This window comes from Lissotriton vulgaris, chromosome 8 (genome assembly GCF_964263255.1).
Source record: "Lissotriton vulgaris chromosome 8, aLisVul1.2, whole genome shotgun sequence".
NCBI classification, from domain to species: domain Eukaryota; kingdom Metazoa; phylum Chordata; class Amphibia; order Caudata; family Salamandridae; genus Lissotriton; species Lissotriton vulgaris.
Window position 1 is genome coordinate 981,989,528 of NC_141696.1, and position 25,889 is coordinate 982,015,416.

The window sequence follows — 25,889 nt, forward strand, 5'->3', positions numbered from 1 at the left end:
AAAGAATGGGCTTGGGGGTTGGGGAGGGCCTTCAATCACATGATGATTCAAGGTACCTTGACATAGGAACAACATGGTTGCCACGTCCACTACCTGGTATTTGCCAATACTTGTTGTTCATGCTGCTCAGTTCAGTGAATCAAAATAGCACCTTTAGTTCATGTAGGTACACATCAAGTAAACCATGAGCATTACCAAAGTGAGCTACTCCTCATCCCCACTGACTCCTAGACATAGGGACCCCTTTAGTGTGTAGGAGCACCTAGTGTCTTGCAATTTTAAGCTTCTTTTCTGAGTATTTTAAAAGAAATGTAGTTTATTTTTAACTTTAACTTGGTTCTGCCAGTGAATGTGAAAATATAATAGCAAATGATCATCACAGATGTTTTTTTGTCTTGCAGGTTTAGTTACAGACTTGAAAGGACATTTTGTTACTCAGGTTGCAATGGGCAAAGCTCACACGTGTGCTTTGACAAAGAATGGGGAAGTTTGGAGCTTTGGTGTTAACAACAAAGGACAGTGTGGAAGAGATACAGGCTCCATGAGCCAAGGAGTGAAGGGTGAGCACCATGTTTAATGTCTCTATCATTTGTATTCCTTTAATTCTTGCTTATTTGTATTATGTATTAATGATTGTAAATTTGTTAACCTGCCGTGTTTGCCAATGACGTGTACTAGAGCCTACTTGTAGGTGCATTAAACATAATAGAGATGAATGCTATAAAAACAAATATTGCCTAATTTAACCAACTAAGTTGCTTGTTGCAAGAAGAAAGTTTTGTAGTTGAGGCTTGAGAATAGTGACATACTTGTAAGGAGCTCTTTAAAGTGCTAATAGTTCACATACCCAGAGGTGTTTGCTACAGCCATTGTCACTTCGGGGGATTTATGTGAGACATTGTCATCTCACTTTCAGGATAAGAAATGTGAAACCATAAGGAAACGTCTGCTTCCGAGCAGACGATATTGTGGAGCACCAGTGTTCAAAACTCATTCAATGAGATGACAATTTAGAAAGTGGAAAATACTATATACCTCATCCGTTCAGGGTCGCCTGACGATTATGCCATTGCAGGTGTTTACTTCCTTCACCACACTATTTTGGTCTTAGTTAACGGGGATGCTCAACCTTTCTTTGAGGTCAGCAAGATTCCCAAAATTGTGGTAACATGCAAACGGACCCCTTACTTAAAAAGGCTTCGGCCAACCCTGTGATTTTAGCCAGTTACCTATCTCTCTTCTGCCCTTTCTGGCTAATATTCTAGAGAGAATTAATAACAAACGACTATCCAGGTATGTGGAGGATCATAATGTATTTCATCTTTCTCAGTCTAGTTTTAGGGCAGAACAGAGCACAGAGACTGCCTTGCTGGCTGTTACTTGCACAATCTGGTATATCCTGGTTGTGAGCGGTTCTGCTGCTCTCATTCTGTTAGACCGATCAACAGCATTTGATATGAAGCAATTGCAGAAGATGGGTCTTAGTTCAAGAGTACTGGCATGGAGCACTGATTTATTTATTTTCTTTTTTTATTTTAGCTGAAAAGAAAAGCCTCAAGACTTGTGTTTTCCACCATTTAGATTTCAGATCGAATATCACTTGTACAGAGTTCTGGGTTCCAGAGGGCTCTCCCCTTAGCCCCCACCTTGTTTAATATTTACATGGCCCTGTTGGCTAAAATAGTCCTGGAACTCGGATTTGTGATACTGTCATAATCCGATGATACTTAGTTGGCGATTTCAACCATGAACCTTGATGGTTTAGGCAGAATCAGCTTTCACGAGTGTCTGTAATTAGTGACCAGCTGGATGAATCCGAATGGTCTGCAACTAAACTGGGCCAAATCAGAAATCATTCTTGTGAGAAAGTGGGTCTATATATACTGGACTAGAAAGTACAGTGTGTATAGAGTCCACCAACCACAGAGGTATAACAGAGGTTAGTCAGAACTGACTTTACTCGCCAAAGTCTTAGCTTGGTCAAGCAGTAAGGCAGTACCAGAGGACAGTGTAAAGCATTTGTTGTACACACTCAGTCAGCAAAAGGTTTCACACACTCACGGACTGAACTCCAGGCTAATTGGTTTTATATCCACAGATATAGGTGTTTTATTTTTAGAACCAACAGTTATAAAAATATAATTTTCTTGTTATGAGTTCTCTCATGTAATTACTTTGCAAAGGAGCAATAAAGTTTGTGCACACAATTAATTCAGTATGGACAGTAAGCAACACAATCTTAAAACACACTATAGCATTGAGCTCAATGGGTTTTCCACATGTAAGTACAGTTGATTACTATAAAGATTACTTAAGTAGTCCCAGGACTAGATCCTAGATTCAGTCCTGGGGTCTAAGCTGAAACCAGATTAGCAAAAACGTTTTAGTTACTGTTGTGAATTTTCATGAATCTAAAGTGGTTTTAAAAGTTCACACTTAGAAACTTTTCAATGGAAATCTGACAATGTTATTCAATGGGAGAAAATTCAGGTTGCGTGAAGTACGATCGCTTTACTTTTGTAACCCAGCACTGGTCTCCTCGGGCCAGCTCTGGGGTCTTAACTCAAAACAGGAAGGTAATTGCGTTTCAGTATTTCGTGTGATTTTTAAAAAATATTTAAAGTTTTCAAAAGTAGACACTTAGAAGAAATTTCATAAAAAAGCAGAAAACGGGTTCCTATGGAGAAAATACAGATTACTAGTAAACCCGGTATGGATTACTTTTGTGGTTCAGTACTGGGCTGAAAGGTACAGTACTGGCTTCTCCCCTGATCACAGGTTAGTACTTCGGAATTCGGCTGATTTTATATGAATATTTTCAGTTTTCAAAACTCCACACTTAGAAAGTTTTCGAGTCAAAATTGGCCAATGTTATCCAACGGCAGGTAAGTGAGTTACCGGTTTGCAGGTGAGTACTTAGTTGGTGAAGTTATGGTTCTGGGCATAGACTCAGGGGTCCCCCACGGTCAGGTAAGTACAGTAGGTTCAGCCCCAGCAGCACAGGGCCGGCCGGGTGCAGAGGTAGTTGGGTCCAATGATATCCAATGGGGGAAAGGGGGCCTTCGGCTGGTGGCTGCTGGCTAGCAGGCCACGCGGCTGTGGGAGCTGGGCTCCTGGTCACTTGCTCAGGGCAAGGGGGGGGAGTAGGATAGGAAGAAGGTGGCACAGCCAGCGGCACTCGGGCGTCTGGGTGCAGGGTGTGTTTGAGCCGTCGGGCGCTCAATGTTATCCAATGGAAAGGTCAAAAAGGAACAAAAGCTGCAGGCTCGTGGACGGAGACTCTCCAGGGGCGACCAGCACTTCGAGAGGTAAGTTGGGATCTTGGAGCATAGGTAGGTACCCCAAAGGGAGGCACAGGGCTGTTGGACGCCGGGTGCCGGGGTGTCTTTGGGTGACGGAAAAGCTTACCCTCAGCTGGTCGCGTTTGGGGTGGCCCCTGGTTCTGAGTCTGCAGGCGTCGGCTGGTTCGTCGAGGAGGGTCTTTGGGCACTAGACTTCGGGTCCCAGTCGCCAGGGGGACGTCCTCGTGGTCTTGGTTTGGTTGTGCCCGGCCCGGGCTCGGCGGGTGCAGAGTGGGCTGGTCCCAAACTTCCTGGCTGGAACCAATTCAGAGAGACAGCACTTATGTGAAAGATTGTGAAAAAGATCGCTCAGTCTATGTACGATCCGAATGTCATCAACATTGCACTAAAATGTATATTAAATGAGAGGTTGAGAGTAACCAGAGGTCTGAAATGTAGATTAAAATTTAGAGGACTGGTAGCAGATCGTTGAGCCACAGTTTGTGTGTCGTAGAGAGAAAACGTCTATGGGTGACTTTCTGAGCATGCCCTGCAAGACTCAAACCGAACCAGTGCAAAACAGTGGCACTAATACCGTTTGCACAAAGTTCATTTAGGAGCAATGTGTGGTCGACTTTATCAAAAGCTGCAAAATAAATCTAAACTGTGGACGTCCGCTGCAAGACAGATTGCATCAAGAACATAATAAAGAACCGACTCTACCAGATATGGAACTCTATTTCCAATTCTCCCAGGTGCGTTTTGCAGCATATTGGTTGAACCTGCCACCTTACATGCCCCACCTGGTGGTGGAGCGGGTATATATGGCCCTTGTGCCGATCACAGCGTGTTTGAGCTGCTCTTCCAGGCGTTATGGAGGTGCAAGCCCTCAACAACGGTAGATTACAGAAACAAAGCGTGGCATAATCTTGCAAGTCACGTACAGGCGTCAATGCTGTATTCCCTCAAACTAAGGAGGCTATAAACAAATGTTGCACAGGGTTGGGAAATTGACATGGGGAGATCTGTATGATCATGGCAACTTCTGCACACAGGAGAAATTCTTTGGAGAACGTCAGTCAACCCCTATTGATCTTTCTGTATGTCTGCTTGCGACAAGATGTAAGGAATGCCACGCCGGATATCCCTGCTGAACCTGAGATAATGATTCAAAAAGGGGGTGGTGATGAACAGAGTGTCTGAATTAAGCAGACCACTCTCACCCAGTCAAGAGATCAGGGCTTGATCCATCACCGTTATTTAGCTCACTGCATCACCCCAGTTCAGAACCTGGCTATATGCAAATTAGTCTGACCCAGTGCCTCATGGGAACAGGGCAGACCAAACTACCAAGCCAATTCTTCACCGGAAAGGAGACAAGCTTCCGGGGACCGGTTTATGGCATTTCAGCCGCCGTCGGCCCGGCTTGCTTGAATCCTGGTGGTGCAGTGAGCAAGGGACTCATGTCTGAGTATACCCTGCCACACTTGTGGTGGCCAAAAACGATTCAAAAAGGGGGTGGTGATGAACAGAGTGTCTGAATTAAGCAGACCACTCTTACCCAGTCAAGAGATCAGGGCTTGATCCATCACCGTTATTTAGCTCACTGCATCACCCCAGTTCAGAACCTGGCTATATGCAAATTAGTCTGACCCAGTGCCACCACCTCCCTTTTCTGAATCTAACCTGAGATAATGGCCCACTCCATCAATTATTACAAAGCACCACACCTCTGCATGTGGTATCCACGTTGTATCACTCTACTCAAGCAAACATCCGTGATGGGAGTTGGAGCTCGAGAGCTCGTGGGAGGCTGACTTGGGGTTCCCTATAAGTGATAATCAGTGGTTATATTGCTGCCAGCAAACTGGGAGTGTGTCAGCAAGTAGCAGATTACGCATCATTCACTTCAAATATTTGCATACAATATATTACACCCCAACCACACTACATTGCTTCCAACTTCGTGACACTGATTTCTGTGATAGATGTGGCACAGGGGGAGCAGGGTTCTTGCATCTGGCCTGGGAGTGCGAGGCTGTTCAGCAAAACTGGACAGAAGTGTTGGAGGCTTTAGGGGAGATGATAGGTGCCCCTATCCCGAGCATTATACTGGTAGCGGTGCTAGGCTACACAGCAGACCTAGAGGTAGCCTATAGGAAATATGCGTCATTAGGACAACAACTGGCCAAGCGTAAAAAAGCTTGTAAATGAGGGTGCGCTCCTAAATTTAAGGATTGGTTGCAGGATCTTGTGTACTTTCTCAGGATCATTTATCAGCCTATGCTGAGTTGATGCCTCTTACTTCTCGACCAAGTGATAAATGGGATCCCTTGTGAAACTATTTCACGACGCAGTGGCCCGACCCAGATGAACCCGAACAGGACAATCCAGAATGACCCTGTCTAGGATCCTTGGAGAACACTGCCGGGGTGGCTGATCCATATGTATTACGTTACTGCGGGAGCCAAAGCATTCAAATTGTAATAAGGTACAGGCACACCTATGTGATTGTATGATTAATGGGGAAATATCTACTGTATAGAACTTGGCTGATGTACATGACAAACAGTATGGTGCATACTATATTAGAACAAACTCTGCCATCATCTACATCTGACGCCTGCTTAAGCATCGTCCAGAATATAATAGGAAACTGTCAGTCTACAATGGCTGCAATAATTTTTTTAGTAACTGTAATAAGAGAAATTGGTCATCATTTAGAGTTAGAGGGTTTTCCCCCCAAAAGGCGCGATGGGGGCAGCCTTGAACGAGGTAGGAACTTTGCGGTATCAAAGAGATGAGTTTAATATCTTTAAAAGACCATGAGTCAAAATATCCTTGAGATGAGAAAAATTTAATTGGAATATGATAAGGAAAACAAGATTTACAGGAAACAAGAACATGATACAAAGTTACTCAAGTGACTGCAGTGAGTTAAAATCTAAGTAAAAGGGGATGTAGTAATTATGGAAGGAGGATTAAGCTGAAGCTCTTAAACAATGGTATCTCTAGTGCTAATTTTGGAAGCCAAATAATGTGAAAGTGTAGGAAAGTATTACTTTATGGCATAGTTACCCCCACTTTTTGCTCACCTGTACTGATGCTTTTGATTGGAAGTGTACTGGGTCCCTTCCAATCTGGCCCCAGTGCTCTTTCCCTAAAACAATACAAATGTTGATTGTACCCTAATTGGCAAGGACTTTAGCTGCCTTCTGAAACCCTGGTAAACGGTACCCATGGTACTCAGGGCATGGGTACAACAGAGGGTCCGTAAGGGCTGCGCATGTATTATGCCACCCAAAGGGACGGACATGCAAACTGCATGTAGACTGCCATTGCAAGATACTGGAAATGGTGCAAGCATGCTGGTTGGTTCTCACCAGTTGTGCCCACGTTTCTCATCATCGGTAATTATCCCGCATGAAAAAAATATAATAAGTGTCCAGAAAAACAGTGAAAAGAATGTGTTTCCTGTATACCAAACAAAACAAGAGAGGAGTACCATCAGAAGTAGCTTAGATAAAGCGGTCTGAATGGAATGAATGAGAAGAAAAAGAAGAGAGTCCTTCCTTTTTAAGAAACCCCTCACTCACCGACCTAGTCGGTGACATGCTTCATCATCGGGGTCCACCCTGACAGCCGAGTGCCATCAGGGTGTGCTGCGACACCTGGACTACAGTGGAGCGGGTATTTTGTGTGTGAAGTGAAAAAAATGTTAAAAATTGTCCTGGTATACTTGTGTAGAAAGTTTTATTATCAAGAACTGGACAATATTAAAAATATGTGTGTGGATACGTTTAGGTATTATGACCGTGTGTATCTCTTATGTGTGAGGTCTACATGTTTCAACCCGTTTGATGGAAAAGTGCCGGGTTTTCGTCAGGACCAAAAAGGAAAATGGGTGGTCAGGACACACTAACGCCCTGCCCCAAACAATCTCCCAGACGGGGGATTGGGAAAAACTAACTGAAATGAAGAGGAACAGAATCAGAACTATACTTCATGGTACCATCCTGAAGGAATATGTGACAAACAACATGGCCCCCAAGGGCCTCCTTGTGACTAATGCCCCACGCATTTTTCTAGAAGATGCCACCTTCAGAAAAGACTGGGCCCTAATAGCGTGGCACTGCACGCATGACTGGATTATGCTTATCCTGAAGACAGCTTTAAGGCTATCGGAAGTCATTTTAATTGACATCCAGAAAACAGAAGCTCATATAAAAACCACCATCACTGGATACAAAAAGAAGTTGGATGAAATCAATAAGGAAATGAATGAGTATAAAGAGAACCTAACACAACAAAAGGTTACCAAGTTCCAAAAAGACTTGAAGCGTTTCTCCTTTGTTAAAACTTATCCATACTCTGACCCAGACTTTGTACCAACAACCAAACCTACTTCTGAATCAGATGCATCCAGCATTTCATCCAACAGTAGCAATGGCTCAAATACCAGCACTCCGAAACAAAAAGCTAGGGGAGGTTACAGAGGTCAGAACCAGTGGAAACCATTTAATCCACCGATGTTTCATGACCCGTATAACCATCCACCACAGTTTCCCATGTATGGTTGGAAACCACCTTTCCAACCACACTTCCAACCACCGCCATTTCAACAAAATCCTTACCGCCCTCCTTTTTTAGGCAGAGGCAGGCGGGGGAAGGGAAGAAGAAAGCAAACCCAGGTACACTGGGAGGAGGAGGAACCAGTGAGCGGGCAGACCAGGAGCAAAACAGGACCAAGCAACACGAGGACCTAGTTACCAACTTATCCTCCAGAACACTTTCGGAAACAGAAATGTGTGTACTTAATAAAGGCTTGGGTTTTGTCCCGACCGCACGCCTGGATAAGTTTCAATTGCGTTGTGAACTAGCTAGCTTCTTCAGAAAGCTGAGACTGAAAGCCTTCTTTGAGAAACAGGAACCTAATATGGCAAGCGACAACCAGAATGAGAGTGGATTGAAAAAGAAGTCTACCTTTACACCTCCAACCCATGCAGTTCCTGTAGAAGTGATTACATTCGAACAAGCTGTCTACAATGATGTAGAAAAAATGACCAACGACTCACAGTTCCAAAACCTAAGCCGAACTGAATGCAATGCCCTACGAGACCTTCGAAACTGTGACACCATAACAATAAAGCCTGCCGACAAGGGGGGTGGACTTGTAGTTATGGACACCAGCGCCTACCGTGAAGAGTGCCTACGCCTATTAGGTGACACAAAGAACTACCAGATCCTTTCATTAGATCCCACAGCCGAATTGCAATCCGAGATAAAAGGCTTAGTTGAAACAGCGGAAGCATTGGGAAAAATCTCTAAACAGGAGGCAGAATACTTATGTGACACTGAAGGCAAGATACCATATTTCTATACTCTGCCGAAAATGCACAAAGGAAAACTACCTCCACCAGGTCGCCCGATTGTCTCTGGAATCGGGTCTCTACTGGAACCACTCTCAAGATTCTGTGACTTTTTCCTAAAAACTATTGTGCAACAAACAGTTACCTACCTACAGGACACAAAAAGTCTCCTAAATCTTCTACAAGAAATCACAGTGGATAATGAGACCATCCTGCTAAGCTTTGATATAGAGAGTCTATACACAAGCATACCGCAAGATGACACCCTGAGAGTATTGGAGAAAACACTAGGTACCATAAACTGGGAGTATAATACACCAAGGGCCTTCATTATTGAATGTGCCAGGCTAGCACTGAAACGTAATTATTTCGAATTCGAGGGGACCCTATTCCTCCAAACTGGGGGTACCTCTATGGGCAGTGTTTTTGCCCCTAGTGTGGCCGGGCTCTATGTCTATGGTTTTGAACTGAAGTTCATTCTTAGTAATCACAACCCCTTTAGAGACAACCTGAAATTCTGGAAACGCTACATTGATGACGTCCTTGCCATTTGGCAAGGACCCCTGGACCAACTCATCGAGTTCACTACTTGGATCAATACATGCGACCAGAACCTGAAATTCACTCACTGTTTCAGCGAAAAAGAAATAGTTTTTCTTGATGTAGTGATCACCAAGGAGAACGACCATCTAGAAACCAGAACGTTCTACAAACCTACTGCCAAAAATAACTTACTCAAGTTTGAAAGTTTTCACCCGCGTCCTCTCAAAGAGAACTTGCCCTATGGTCAATTTTTGAGACTCAGGCGCAACTGTAGCAAGCTAACTGAGTACAAAAAACAAGCCTCTGACCTTACCGAAAAACTTCGAGTACGTGGGTACCCAACCAAAATCATAAACACTTGCCAAAAAAGAGCCAGAAATCAACCAAGGGAGGCTCTCCTTGAACCAAAAACAGCCACAGCTAACGATATACCACTCACCTGTGTTACTACCTTTAATAGTGTTTCCAACCAAGTGTCAAAGAGTATCAAAAAACATTGGTCCATTCTCAGCACTGGGAGGCTTCGCTGGGAAAAGCCCCTTTTTTCCTACAAAAAATCAGCAAGTCTGAAGGACACACTAGTAAACACTAGACCTAAAGCAAAAGAACTATCTGATAATCAATCTATCACAAGGACTTGGGGTTTACCTGATGTCACAGGACATTTTCGGTGTGGAGACTGTTGTGTTTGTCACTTAACTAGCAACACCAAAACTTTGAACATTGAAACTGGAAAAACTTGGCGACAGCTTTCCCACACTAACTGTAATAGCTGCAATGTAGTTTATTTGATCATATGCACATGCAACAAACGCTATGTGGGAATGACGACAAGGAAAATCAAGCAAAGAATATGCGAGCATCGCAGCACCATTCGCTGCAGAAAGAATGCCACGAAATTGACAGATCACTTTCTTGAACATAACCACACACCCAATGACATGTGGTGGACTGTGATTGAACAAATCAAAGCTGGACCTAACATGCAGAAACGGCTGTTCGAAAAAGAACAAAGATGGATATATAGATTATCCACACATGTCACAGGACTGAACGATAATATTCCTTGGTCCAGCATTAACCAATCCCACTGACAGTAAGCTTCCCATTACCACCGAGGTCTGTCAACTGACAACCCCCCCCCCTTTTTTGCTCTGCTCCTCCTGCCAAGGTAACATCCAATATTGCCAGGGACACTCCCTCCCCGCTCCTTCTTTAATTTCAATTCCTCTGGCGTAGTTAGTTTTCATATTGTATAACCCCGAGATCTGTGATTTATGCCTAATTTGATGTACTCACAGTCTCTGTTCCTTGTACAAATACCCCCTCTTTAGGATTGCTTATTACTCTCACGTAAACAATCCTGCCTGGCATTGCCTAGCAACGCCCGGGACGCACTCGCCCCGTTCTCTCTTTCCACTCCTGAGTCACATTTGCGTCATTACGCATGGACGTGGCCACGCCCAACCCGGAAGCACAGTTGCCGCTATAACAATCCCAGCGGCGTCTGTATCATTACGGGGAGGCACGGAGAGGCGAGTAGGTACCTAGAACTTTGAGACCAACTGAACTGTAAGTAGAACTCTGAGCCCGATACTGACTACTCGGATTCAGTATCCTGAAACCCTATCCGTGACAGATATCTTTTCAATCTCCCATTCGCAGAATATGACAGCGTGGTTTTACCTTCCCTCCACCCCGTGATGCCAAAAAGATCCTAAATAGGAGTAAGCCTTACTTCCCCCTTGTGCGCCCGTGTGTGTGAGTTATTTGTGTGACTGCTGAGTGTGAGTGTATGTTTGTTGGGGCAAATTCACCACGTCGTTCAGTGCTCACTCTAAACCTATACGTGAGCAGGCATGTCGAGCATTCGGAAGTACTGAGTGCTACCCACTTTGAATGATAATGTACCAATTAACCACCTAACCACTTAGCGCACCTACATCACCGAAGTGTGCAAGTCTGAGTCATAGGTGAAACACGTAGAATTCACTGCGTTGTTCCCTCACGCTAATGGCACTGTGAGTTTTTGTTTCCACGCACGATTCAGTGCTAAATTTGACTGAATGCCTATATTGAGTATTTAGTGATCACCGAGCACATCACCAATGGTAGAGTGTGCCAGCTTTAGTGATAGCCAATCACTACCGATCACAAATAACCTTGAATGGAATGTACGACACAGCAGAAGACACGTGAGAACCAGTTTGGCACCTCGTAACAGGCTTGTATTAATCATACTTATGACCTTTTACATTTCTTCTCCTACAGGTCTTTTTGCTTTTTAGCTCAACCATTGTTGTTTATGAGCCTTTTTCACTCTGACCAATTTTGTCAGTTGTGCACAGGGAAATAGGGACCGGCAGGGCGTTAGTGTGTCCTGACCACCCATTTTCCTTTTTGGTCCTGACGAAAACCCGGCACTTTTCCATCAAACGGGTTGAAACATGTAGACCTCACACATAAGAGATACACACGGTCATAATACCTAAACGTATCCACACACATATTTTTAATATTGTCCAGTTCTTGATAATAAAACTTTCTACACAAGTATACCAGGACAATTTTTAACATTTTTTTCACTTCACACACAAAATACCCGCTCCACTGTAGTCCAGGTGTCGCAGCACACCCTGATGGCACTCGGCTGTCAGGGTGGACCCCGATGATGAAGCATGTCACCGACTAGGTCGGTGAGTGAGGGGTTTCTTAAAAAGGAAGGACTCTCTTCTTTTTCTTCTCATTCATTCCATTCAGACCGCTTTATCTAAGCTACTTCTGATGGTACTCCTCTCTTGTTTTGTTTATTTTTGATACCTAGGGGATCAGGAGTACTCTCCGTTCACCTTTGTGAACAAATTCCCTCACTCTCTCCTTTGGTTTATTGTTTCCTGTATACCACACACACCAATCAACCCCGTTTAAAATTGAGATCGGCCCATGCGCTAGGTACCAACTTTATTGATCCTTTCTCAGAAGACACTTGTGTTGTCCAAATTTGCATGTGCAGACGGCGTTGTCGCCCACTTGTTGTTTCACCAGTGTTTATTGATTATAAACCGCTGTTTACCAGTAGAAATGCTGGTTGAATAATGAAAGCGACAGGTCACCTTTAAGGTAGTTGTATATATTGAAAGGGCTGTCTTTTACCCCAAGTTCATGTTGATGTTTGTTATAGCTTCTAACAAATAAATGGCAGTGCTGATGGAATAGCATTACATGTCATACTTGGTTGTGTTTGAATTATGGAACTTGACATTAAAAATGGTAGAAAGTTGTAGGCTCAAAGAAGATTGGGTAGTTTGCTTCCCGCCTCTAGATGGTGCTACAGTGGACATGGCACCATAGCACTGAGAAACATAGGTATGGTAAAAATCGAAACCTGAAAAGGTTATTTTAGGAGCTATGAGTTCCGGTATACGAGCTGAATGTTGGTAGCGGAGGTTGCAAAATCTACCTACAAGGGAGCCTTCAGTCTATCATTAATATTAAAGCCCAGAATAATAGGTAAAGAATAAGGTGATCTAAAGGAAATTATTCTGTCAATTAAATGATTGATAAAAATTACCAGGGACATGAAAATATAAGCATGGCATTAGTGAGAATGTGGATTATTAGTTGGGGTGGATGGTAGTCCACCACAAGTTATAGCGCTATTTTTGTTACGTGCAGTAACAGTTTCAGTAATTTAAACCGGAGCTCAACCCCTGTGTGATAGAGTGCCTCTTTTTACATGAAAATCCCTACTTTTTGCCTGGTTTTGGTGTGGTTGTGATTGTAGTGAACAGGGCCCCATACCAACTCCACAATTGATACTACTGCCCCCCTGTAAGTCCCTAGTAAATGGTACCTTGGGTACCTAGGGCCTGGGGGCTGAAGATGGTCCCTTGGGATCCCCTCACTAAAACCATGCCACTGGCCTTGCAGCTGGCATGCCCCTTTGAGGTGTAAACAGAGTCCTCATGGTACCCTGCCTGGGTGCCATGCCAGCCAGCACTGCCTCTTTCAGGCCTTGCAGCCCGAAGGCAAGGGTGCACTATATACCTGGTGAGGGCATATATTTACATGAGTAGATATGCCTCTACAATACTTAAGTAAATTCCCAAATATTGCATGTGTCAGGGAAGCAAAGAAGAGTACATGGGCTAGAAACGTGACAACTCAAATTACCCAGCACCATGATCGCTTCACTGAAAACCAGGAGTGTTTGGTTTAAACGACTCCTTGTAATAAATCCACACTGATGCCAGTGTGGAATTTATAACACCATGTACTCGGAGGGCACCTCAGAGGTGCCCCCTGAAAACTTACCAACGATAGTGTGGTCACAAACTGGCATTAGGCAGCTTGCCACACACAGACCTGTTTCTGGACCCCTGGGTGCAGAGCCTCTGCTCTCCGGGGCTGGATACAATGCACATCCTAGGCAGAGGTGTCACACCTCCTCCCCCAGGATGGGCCAGTGCTTGAAGGGGAAGCTTCTAAGGCCTTTGTAATGCGATGCCCAACCTCTGCTGCCAGCATCCGATGGCAGTCCCTGGTTTACACCCACACTTTGGGCAGGAAAACACTCAGGAAAACCTAGAAGAGAAGGAGATGTGCCAACCTCTGCCAACTCTACCTCAAAGGTGGGGTAGGCGAGGTGAAGTACATCTTTCAGTCCCCACTATCTTGAAGATAGAGAGACCACTCGAATTGGAGTAGGGCTCTCACCCCCCCACCCCACAGGTAAGGTGCCCATTGGCCCTACCTGCTACTCCCTTAAAATGCCAGTAAATTTAGTATTTAGGTGCCTCCCCCAGACATGGAAACCAGATCTGCGACGACCTAAAAAGAAAGAAGACCTCTCTGAAGAGAAGACTGAAGACGATGACTGCCTTTGCCTCTGCCCTACCGGCTTGTTTCCAGCTTTGACGCATCTGCGACCTCTGAAACCCTGGTAGGACTACTGCCTTAGAAAAAGACTCAAATCTCCCATAGACAGCGGACCTGTCCAGAAGCAATCAACTTCAAGGACTCCTGTGCACTCTGGAACCGTGAGTCCAGGCCACTCTGCACCTGACTCCCCTGGCCCCAGTCTGAGTGACTTACCTATTTAGTGAAGTCTCCCCAACGATCCTGACAGTGAATCCGGCGTTGGCTGACCTCTCCAGGATTCCCTGACGGCACCTGCAGTGTAAATCCAGAGGCTCCCTCCTGACCGTGACTGGCTCTGGTAAGAAGACTCAGTCGAAAGGCACCCCACGTCTCCTTCAACCACACCACCAAACTCCATTGGACCAACCATCGCTGCATCCACTTCACCCTCAAGAAGCCCACCACGCACCACCGCACCCAACAGATGCCTCACCGATGCTGGAGCAAAGTCACCGAAGACTAACTAACCACCACTCTCTCCCAGAACCCACCCACCCCACCGATCACTATTCTGCCGCACACAACCTCAGACAGTGGATCGTCGACTGCGACAACACCCTCACCCCGCTCAAGAAACCCTCCAAAAGTCACACCAGCAAGAAAGCCAGCTGGTTCACCTAAGACCTCCAGGCCTCCAAGCAAACCTGCCGAAAACTGGAGAAGAACTGGCTCTGTGAACGAACTCCGGACAGCTACGCAGCCCACAAGAACGCCACCAGGATGCTTGTTTCCGGTCGAGGGAAGACATGGCTTGGCAGTTCGGGCTGGACTGTTCCCATGAGGCACAGGGTCAGACTGATTTGCATATGACCATGTCTGAACTGGGGTGGTGGAGTGAGCTAAAGAATGGTGATGGAATAAATCCAGATCAGTTGACTGGGGGTGAGTGTTTCATTTGCTCAAACGCTCTGTCCATTCTCCCCTTTGGTATCACAAGAACGCCACCAGCACTCACCATCACCTCATCAGATCTGCCAAAAGGGCCTCCTTCAAAGACCGTCTAGACAACAATGCACACAACAGCGAAGAGCTCTTCAACCTGGTGAAGGAACTCTCCAACGCTAGCTCCAACACCAACGACATCCCACCCTCGCAAGATCTGTGCGACCCACTGGCCTCCTTAATCCACCGCAAGATCCCACAACAGCTTCAACGCCAGGACTGCCCTACAACCACTGAGACCTCCGCCCCCAAGACCACCTCCCGCACCAACCGCCTGCTCTCCTGGACCAACATAAACGACAACAACACCATCAAGATCATGAACTCATCCACTCCGGATCTCCATCAGACCCATGCCCACACCACACCTTCAACAAAGCCAGCACTATTATCGCACCTCATCTCCGGAAAGTCATCAACATCTCCTTCAAGACAGCAAACAAGATTTGGAAGCACGCTGAGATCAACGCCTTACTCAAGAAACCCAAGGCTGACCCCAAGGACCTCAAGAACTTCCGTCCCATCTCCCTGCTCCCGGCGAAGGTCATTGAGAAGACAGTCAAAAACAACTGACCTGCTACCTCGAGGAGACCCCTCCCAGTCCGGTTTCTGCAGCAACCACAGCACCAAAACTACCCTCATCGCCGCCACTGATGACATCCGGGCCCTGCTAGACAACTGAGAAACAGCGGCCCTCATCCTCCTGGACCTGTCAGCTGCCTTCGACGCGGTCTGCCACCGCACACTTCGACCACGCCTCCACGGTGCCAGGATCCAAGAGAAGGCCCTGGACTGGACCACCTCCTTTCTCTCCAGCAGAACACAGAGCGTCCGCCTCCCCTCCTTCCGCTCGGAAGCCACCAAGATCTGCGGCGTACCCCAGGGTTCATCCCTCAGCCCAACGCTGTTAAACATCTACATGGCACCTCTCGCCCATGTCGCCCGACTGCACAAACTCAGCATCATCTCCTGCACCGATGACACCCAGCTGATCCTCTCCCTCACCAAAGACCCCCACACCGCCAAAACCAACCTCCACGAAGGAATGAAGGCCGTCTCCGAATGGATGAGAAAGTCGACTGAAGCTGAACCCAGACAAGACGGAGGTCCTCATCCTCAGATCCACCCCTTCGGCCTGGGATGACTCCTGGTGGCAGACCGCACTGGGAACAGCTCCAACACCCACCGACCACGCATGCAACCTAGGGGTCATCCTCGACTCCACTCTCTCCATGTCAGGTCAACGCTGTCTCTTCCTCCTGCTTCAACACCCTCCGCATGCTCCGCAGGATCTACAAGTCATCTCCACTGAAATGAGAAGAACGGTCACCCAGGCTCTCGTCAGCAGCAGGCTGGACTACAGAAATGCCCTCTACGCAGGAGCCTCAGCCAAACTCCTGAGACTGCTGCAACGCATCCAGAACGCCTGATCCTCGACATCCCTCGCCACAGCCACATCACACTCCACTTGAGAGACCTGCACTGGCTCCCCATCAACAAGAGGATAACCTTCAAGGTCCTCACCCATGCACCCAAGGCACTCCACAACACCGGACCAGCGTACCTCAACTAACTCAGCTTCTACACCCCACCGCCAGCTTCGCTCCACAATCCTCGCCACAGTCCCCCGCATCCGAAGAGCAACCTCCGGCAGCAGATCTTTTCTCCCACCTTGCCGCCAAGATCTGAAACACCCTCCCCACCCACCTACGTCAGTCCCAAGACCTGCTGACCTTCAGAAGACTCCTCAAGACTTGGGTTTTCGAGCAGTTGCATCACTCCCCACCCCCAGCGCCTTGAGACCCTCACGGGTAAGTAGTGCGCTTTACAAATGATATGATTGATTGATTGATTGATTCACGCCTGCACCTGAAGTCCCTAGACATTGGTGAGCTGAACCAACGCTGCCCCTACAACCCACTACATATAAACTTAACTCTGCTGTCGCCGGGCTCCTTCCTGCAACCTCTAGTGCGACGCCTGCAGCCTGTTTGTCGAACAGAATCCTCATTGAAAAGCATTGGATGCTCGACGCTGAATTTGCACCCGGCAGCGCCTGGGCTGCCAGTGGTGTAGGTTTGGTGCTGCTTTGTGGCCCCTCAGGTGCTTGACTTAACCCCCAAATCTTGGCCACTGCAACTGATTTACTTGCATAGAAGCAGTGTGGCTCCGAGCACCCCCAGCTTCCATTGAAACACATTGGGCCGAACTAAGAGTTTGACCTCTGCACCTGGCCGCCCTGTGCCACTGGTGGTGCAGTTTTGGTACTCACCTGCCCCTTGCTGATCCTTGGGCCCGAAGATTGGAATTGTAAGTGTTTCCTTACCTGTTAAACCCCATTATTGTTTTCCTCCATTGGATAACATTGAACTGTTCAGAAATTATTGACTTTTTAAAGTGAAAATTTCTAGTTAAAAAAGTACTTACCTTAATGCAAAGATCTTGGTCTAAAAAAAAAGTAAAAACAAGCATATTTTATTAAATTGGTGTGGATTCCCTATTTGAGTTGTCTGTCTGTGTGCAATAAATTTCTTGCGCACCTCGGTTAGGTCTAAGGCTGCTCACCCACACTACCACTAATAGTCTTTTGGGATTTATAGTGAGCCCTGTACACTGTTGGGGAACCCCTGGATTCCACTTCCTTAACCCTGGTAGGTATGGCACAGAGCAGACAGGACTAACTTAAAAAAAATGTTTAAAGCATGTAGCAGTACCAAAACAAGTAAAACGTTCACAACACTAAACATCACACTCCAGTATAAAAAACAAACTATTTTAATAAATAAATTGATGACCAAAATCCAATAAGGGGAGCCAAAAATACACATATTTTAAATAAAAATACCACCAAAAACAGCAAAGCACCAACCACAGACAACTGGTTGCCCTACACAGTGACAAGAATAAGGTTTGGTTGACTGTGATGGAGTGCAATCAAATTGGTCCCGGCCAGAAAGTTACGGTCTCATTTCGAAAGTTTCCAAGACATAGTCCTCAATGTTGCAAGGGTGCAGGTGTGTTCTAGACAAGCTTGTTGACTAAGGAAGAGGTCTTAGTGAAGTAGTCATCCAAGGCGAAAAAAGTGTGGCATTCGCTCCCTGGGAGTTGTTAAGGACAATTTGATGCTGCATGGCATTGAGCCTGGTGAAACTTTCCACCTTCAAACTTGGTCTCTTTTCTGTAAGTCTTAGTTCGAGGCATGTGGGCTGCTGAATTCATATCTGTGCATAGATCGCCGCCAGTGTTGGGTCCGGATGATTGCACATTGTTGTCCTGGAAGAGTCTTTGAAGTATCACGAAATAGGTGGCTCCTCCCCTGGACTAGAGTGCGCATGGGCATCCTCTCCATCCTCAGATTGTTTTTTTCCGCCATTGGGTCCGGATGTACTTTCTTGACTCAAGTTCAGAATCAACATAAAACTCTTTGCGCAAGGCCAAAAGGCCTTCGGGGCGTCGGTATTGTCTTGTTTGGTGCCTATACTTCATCCAGTTCCTCGAACAGGGCGTCAAAGGCAGTTTGCCTTCTTGACACCAGGCCCCAACTTCGACGACGATGGAACGGAGCCCGTTCAAGAGATGCCCCGTCTGCAACTCTAAGTATCCCCACATTGATGTGCACCCAGTGTGCAATAAATGTTTGTCCTCGGACCACGACGAGGCCAGCTGTATGGCCTGTTCAAAGTTCCGGTCGAAGAAGACGCTTCGAGTTCGACGTGCCGCGCGACATTCGGCGCAAAAAGCGACGCCTGACCCGGAGAACATCTTCGAAGCCGATGACGGCGTCGATGAAGAGGTTCCTGACCAGCAGTCAGACCCCGAGTCGGAGCGAGATTCTAACTTCGGTATGGACGACGATGAAGACTACGTCCATGAAGAAGACGTCGTCGAGGTAGGAGACGACGCAGAGGCCATCGGAGCCGTCGATGACGACTCGAGCGATGAGCAAGGCCCACCCACAATCGTGGGGCCTAATATTGACACTGTACTCTCTAAGGCTCAGGTCGAGGCATCGCCGGAAGGCCTTAGCTGAGATCCTAAGTTACATTCTATAGCCCCGCGTCAAGGCCCGGCTAAGAATATGTCTACGAGCCATCGGTCGATCTACAAAAACCGAAACCAACAGAGGCAAAAACGAAACCGAAACTGGTTAAAGCAGTCCTTGGATAGACGCCCTTGAGCTCCTCGGCTCCAGTCAAGTCTACTAACGTCATCGACCCTTCGGGGCCACAAGGCGGCGCCGACCCCAAGAGCGGGGCGCCGAAGCTAGTCTCGATGGTCAAGCACGTCAGCCTGGCGCCGTCTACGTTGACGTCCAAACATGGCGACCCTGCCAAAGGTCTCCATGCTAAAAACACTGTCGAACCGACGCTTGCAGCCTCAAAGACTCTATTCAGTAAGGCCTTTGAGTCGAAGACGAAACCCGACCCGAAGGAGCGTGTCGCGTCTAAGACCAAGACCGTACCTGCTGCGCACCATCAGCTCGAGTCGACGCAAGGCCGCAAGCATGCTGGTGATACATCGAAGCCAATCGGATCGAAGACAGCATCGATCCCTAAGGCGGTCTGTTTGTCTCCGGTGCCTCCACCACCAATTAAATAGGGACTGCCCCCGACTGCTCGACCCAAAACGCACGAGCCACAAAGGAGCGCCGAACCCTCCAAAAAGGTATCGGGACCTCCTAAATCTCAGTCCATTCCGGAGGAGGTAATGTTCCAGGTCAAAACGTCGCCTAGTGAAGACACAGCGGCTTTTAATGCCTTAATTGAAAGAGCAGCGCTCAACCATGATGTTGACATGCAAGCAGAGCCAGTGAAGGAGGACTTTCTCTTCGATACTTTCTCCACCTCAGAAAGATCGGTAAAAACACTGCCAATGCTAAAGGGTGTCCTCAAACATGCTACTGACATTTTCAAGGAACCCACAAGAGCAAGGGTTATAAACCCAAGGATTGAAAGAAAGTATAGGCCTGCGCCTGTGGACCCTATGTTCATCAAGGGCCAACTCCCATTGGACTCCCTAGTAGTGGCTAATGCTCGCAAGAGAGCAAACTCTCAGACAAATGGTGATGCTCCTCCTCCGGACAAAGAATCCAAAATCTTAGAGGCTTCTGGTAAACGGGTGGCAGCTCAAGCGGCTAATATTTGGAGGATCTCAAATACACAGGCCCTATCAGCCAGATATGATAGGGCGCGCTAGAAGAGCTGATGCAACACCTGCCTAATGCTTACAAAGAGGGAGCAGAAATGCTGATACAGAAAGGAAAGCTGATTTCAAATACATCCATCAAGTGTGCACTCGATGCAGCAGACACAGCAGCTAGAGCCATCAACACTAGCGTAATGCTGAGACGTCATGCCTGGCTCCGCATCTCTGGTTTCTAACCAGAAATCCAAACAACTTTGCTCAATCAGCCTGTTAACCCTGACTTTCTCTTTGGCCCTGATGTAGACACTACCCTTGAGAAAATGTATTTAAAAAGACACAGACAACAAAATCCATGGGTGCTCTGCAGTCACAGCAGTTCAGGGGCAGTTCCTTTCGTCGCTCCGGTAACAGGGGAGCTTCTAGAGGTCAGGCATTACAGCAAGCCCAGTACAACAAGGGGACCACGCAGACCACCTATAACAAAAATAACAGGGGTGGATATCGTGGGAACCGCACCAAAGGCAGAGGACGTGGAAATAACAGTGCCAGATCCTCCGCCCCCAACAAACCGTGACGCCTTGTCACTGCCCCCAGACCATTTAACACCGGTCGGGGGAAGACTCCAGCAGTTCCTGCGGTTTGGGAAGGCATCACCACAGACAGGTGGGTGAGACAACTTATCCAATACGGCTATTGTCTGGAACTAACCTCCACTCCCCCCAACATACCCCCAAGGCACCGTCCTATGTCCGCAGAGCACATGCACTTATTGCAGCAAGAAGTACTCTCCATGCTGCAAAAAGGGGCAATAGAACTCGTGCCTTTAGAACAACAAGGTACAGGGGTGTACTCTCTGTACTTCTTAATCCCAAAAAAGGACGGTTCCCTTTGGCCCATTCTAGACCTCAGACCCCTGAACCAGTACATCTTGTCAGAACATTTTCATATTTTGACTTTACAGCAAGTCCTACCATTGCTTAGTCGGGAAGACTTCCTGGCAACCCTAGATCTGAAAGATGCATATTTCCACATTCCCATCCACCCAGGTCACAGGAAGTATCTCAGGTTCACCGGCAACAACCAGCATTACCAGCTCAAGGTCCTGCCTTTCGGGGTCACCACTGCCCCCAGGGTGTTCACCAAGTGCTTAGCGACTGTGGCTGCGCACCTTCGGAGATAACACATCCATGTCTATCCCTACCTGGACGACTGGCTTGTCAAAGCAAAGTCAGCCCAGCAGTGTGCCAGCCACATGCCACGCACAATTCACCTCCTACACAGTCTAGGATTCTCATTGAATTACCCAAAGTCGCACCTTCAGCCCGCTCATGTACAATAGTACCTAGGTGCAACATTAAACACTCTAACAGCAACAGCGCAGCCAAACTCTGCCAGAGTCAACAGCATGCAGTTGCTAATCCAGAAATTCAGGCCCCAGCACTCGCTCCCAGCGCAGGTATTCATGCAGCTGATCGGTATGATTGCCTCCTGCATCTTCATAGTCCCACACGCAAGGCTACACATGCGTCCGCTTCAGGAGTGCTTGGCACAACAGTGGAGCCAGGCTCATGGGCATCTGAAAGACCTAGTGTTGGTGACCGGTCGTGCATACAACTCTCTGCATTGGTGGAACACACAAAACCTTTGCAGGGAACGATCGTTCCAAGAGCCTGTCCCACAAATAGTGCTGACAACGGACTCATCTCTCCAGGGCTGGGGAGCGCATGTCCTCCATTATACCGTGCAGGGACTATGGATGACGCAGCAGCAAAAGATGCATATCAATCTGTTGGAGCTGATGGCAATCTTCATGGCGATGAAGGCATTCAAATTGCACCTGTGCAACAAAGTCGTGCTGATCCGGACGGACAACATGACTGCAATGTATTACATCCAGAAGCAGGGAGGCACACACTCTCCGCAACTATCTCATCTAGTCCAGAGCATGTGGAAGTGGGCTATCCAGAGGAACATGTTCCTCATGGCAGAACATCTCCCAGGCAAAGACAACCAGATGGCGGACCTGCTCAGCAGGCACAGCCATCAGATGCACGAGTGGGATATACACCCCTCAGTGCTACAACCATATTTCCAGCAGTGGGGTCATCCGGAGATCGACCTATTCGCCACACAGGAAAACGCTAAATGCCAAACCTTCACCGCCAGGTTCCCACACCCGCAGGCTCAGGGCAATGCGATATGGATGAAATGGTCAGGCAGATTTGCGTACGCTTTTCCTCCAACACCACTCCTACCGCTAGTGGCACGTAAACTGCGACAACACTCCATGACGCTCATCCTGGTTGCTCCAACGTGGGCACGGCAGGCCTGGGACACCACGTTCCTAGAACTTTCAGTGGTGCCCCACGAAAGGCTGCGCCTCACGCCCAGTCTCCTCACTCAGAGCCATGGAGACATTCAGCACCCAGATCCACAACAGTTGAGCCTTGCGATATGTCTCCTGAGGTCATAGAGTTTGGATACCTCAACCTACCCCCTGACTGTATGAACATCAAGGAGGCAAGGCGACCAACAAGTAGAGCATGTTATGCGGCCAAATGGAAACGGTTTGTCATTTACTGTTCCAATAATGACATTGATCCGCTGCATGCATCCACGCAAAACATCATATGCTATTTGTTGCATCTCTACAGATGCAATCTGGCATATAGTTCCATCAGGATACACTTGGCCGCCTTTGCAGCATATCTTCAAAACAGGCAGCATCTTTCCCTTTTCAAGGTGCCTGCCATTAAAGCCTTTCTGGAAGGTCTCTAAAGAGTGATCCCTCCCAGGCACCCTCCTTCACCTGTCTGGAATCTAAACGTGGTTCTCACCAGACTAATGGGACCACTCTTTGAACCCCTTCACTCTTGTGAAATACAGTTTCTCTCATGGAAAGTGGCTTTTCTGGTAGCCATCACATCGCTACGAAGAGTTAGTGAGCTTCAAGCCCTAACTATTCAAGAGCCTTTCATACAAATTCATGCTAATAGGGTAGTGCTACGAACCAACCCTAAATTCATGCCTAAAGTGGTGTTGCAGTTCCACATTAATCAAAACATTAAACTGCCAGTTTTCTTCCCCAATCCAGATTCTGTGGCAGAGCGAGCACTGCACACCTTAGATGTTAAGAGCTCTCCTGTATTACATCGACAGGACACAAGATTTCAGAAAGACCAAGCAACTGTTTGTTGCCTTCTCTCCACAACACAAAGGCAACCCCATTTCCAAATCAGGTATAGCCAGATGGATTGTTAAGTGCATACAAATCTGTTATCAAAAAGCTAAACACACATTAACGGTTCCCCCATGAGCACATTCCACATGCAAGTTAGGGGCATCCATGGCTTTCCTAGGTAACATTCCCCTAGAGGATATATCTAAAGCAGCCACATGGACCACCATACATACATTTACCAAACACTACTGCGTAGATGTACACTCCAAACAGCAAGCTGCTGTAGGACAGGCTGTTCTCAAAACCCTTTTTCAGACTGCTGCAGCCCGCACGGGCAACCACCGCTAAGGAGGTAACTGCTATTTATTCTATGCACAGATATGAATTAGCAGCCCACATGCCTCGAACGGAATATGCTACTTACCAGTATGCATCTGTTCTTGGCATGTAGGGCTGCTGACATTCATATCGCCCGCCCTCCTCCCCGGTGCCTGTCGCAGCTGTAGCACTCAGAATCATTCTCAGGCATGGTCATCACTTACTGTATTACACTCCATCTCTGCCACAATGGCGAAAAACAATCTGAGGATGGAGAGGATGCCCATGCGCACTGTAGTCCATGGGAGGAGCCATCTATCTTGTGATACTTCGAAGACTCTTCCAGGACAACAATGTGCAATCATCCGGACCCAACACTAGGCGACGATCTATGCACAGATATGAATGTCAGCAGCCCTACATGCCAAGAACAGATGCATACTGGTAAGTAGCATATTCCTTTCTTCATCAGGGCAAGGCTATAGCTGAACAGGGTTCTACATCATCAGATGCCAGTCTGCATCAGGCCTACTGAATGGACTTGCCTACTGTTGGAAACAATATAGCGGGATCTGTGGTGAAGTCAGGCCCACTGGCGATGCACTCTAGCAGTTTGACTGGCAGATAGGTCCTGGTCCCACAATGGTTCTCTGTGCAAATAGTTGCCATAAACTTTCTAAGTACCCAGTTTTTTAGTTTGATACAGGAGAAGAGTGCACTCTGACACCAGCCAACTGTTCCAGGACCTTCAGGAATAGCATTTGGGGGTGAGGACAGTCCAACAGAAACCACTATTAGTGTCCAGTGTAGGCCCAGCTAAAAGTGGTCAACAGGGCTTTTCTAGGGAAGTGGGCTTCTTGCAGCTTTTGTATCCCTGTAGCTTAACAGGTGGTCAACCAACTGATCCTTGAAGTCCACTTCTTTGTCCTGGATACAAGTGGGAGCAGGTGTAGCTCTTATTGTTCACCTCACTGGTCACAACAGCTGGTGCTTCTGCTTTTCCCTGGTTCAGTTGTGTTCCGGAGAGGGTGCCCGGGGTCGTACATTTATACCTGGCACTAGTGTGTGTGTGTGTGTGTATGTAGGTGACTCCTGGCCCCTCCCCAACCTAAAAAGGGAAAAAGTTCCCAGGGGTGACCCTTCCCACTTTTGCAGCTGTTCCTGTGTGCCCTACTGCACCACGTACCACAGTGTCTCTCTATATGTAAAGCCAAGTAGGCAGAACCGGTCTTCTGCTGTGCAGAGCTACTGTGCCCAGCATAGCGGTGTGGCCAAGGAAATAAACAACCCGCCCTGTGGACAGTCAAAACCTGTTTTCGTGGCAGGGTCCCTCCCACTGGGTTGAGTGCCTGACTGGATAGGGGGACAAAGGTAGGGGGCAGGCCCAGGCCCAGGATGTGGCTACATCTGCCTGTGACAGATTAGGCCTCTTTGAAGGTAATTAAGTTCCTCAAAACACCCCATCCTGTCAGATCTGTGACTGGGGGTAAATCTCTGAAATGTTTCTGCGCTCCGTCCATCTCCTTGTGTTTGCTTTGTTCACCCTAAGGTGGCAGGGTATGCCCAGACGTGGGTTCCTTGCTCACTTGGTCACTGATAGCTAGCCTGGCGGATGAAGGGTGTTACCAGAGTCCCAGGATGCTTGTTTCCAGTCCAGGGCAGACCTGGCTTGCCAGTTTCTGCTGGACTGTTCCCATGAGGACATGGGTAAGGTCTGATTTGCATTTAGCTGGGTCGGAACTGGGGTGGCGAAGGGAGCTAAAGAACTATGATGAATTCAACCTAGATCTGTGACTGGAGGTGAGTGTCTGGAAAGTATCTGCGCTCCATCCATCATCTTGTTTGTTTCATCCTGTCAGAGGAACAGAACAATGTTCCTCACCCAAGGCCTTTGTCTCAACACTGGGGGGCAAGGCCACACCTCCTCAAGGAGCTATTTAGCTCCTGGGTGACAGTTGGGAATTCATATAATTGGGCTTCTAGAGGCTTGAGGACAGAGAATGGTGACTTTTTAAAAGTAAGTTTTGTAAATTATAAATGACAAATGTAATTTTACCAATGAATTGGACTTATAATAAATATGTTAAAAAGTGCAATAATTAACTTTTTATCTGGTTCCTAAGTGAAAACATTATTTAATTTGATTATATCCCAGTACTCTCTGATGGAACAGTTAACCCTGATACAGTG

At 47.2% G+C, this 25,889-nt stretch overlaps 1 protein-coding gene across 12 annotated transcripts in view; it reads left to right on the forward strand.

Moving 5' to 3' along the window:
- MYCBP2 (MYC binding protein 2) overlaps positions 1–25,889 on the forward strand; it is a 2,065,574-nt gene that overhangs the window by 256,106 nt on the left and 1,783,579 nt on the right. For all 12 annotated transcript variants that reach the window (XM_086934832.1, XM_086934837.1, XM_086934835.1 and 9 more), the window contains exon 14: positions 402–560. In XM_086934832.1, coding sequence (XP_086790958.1) covers positions 402–560 — 159 coding nt within the window. The remainder of the gene's footprint in view (positions 1–401; positions 561–25,889) is intronic.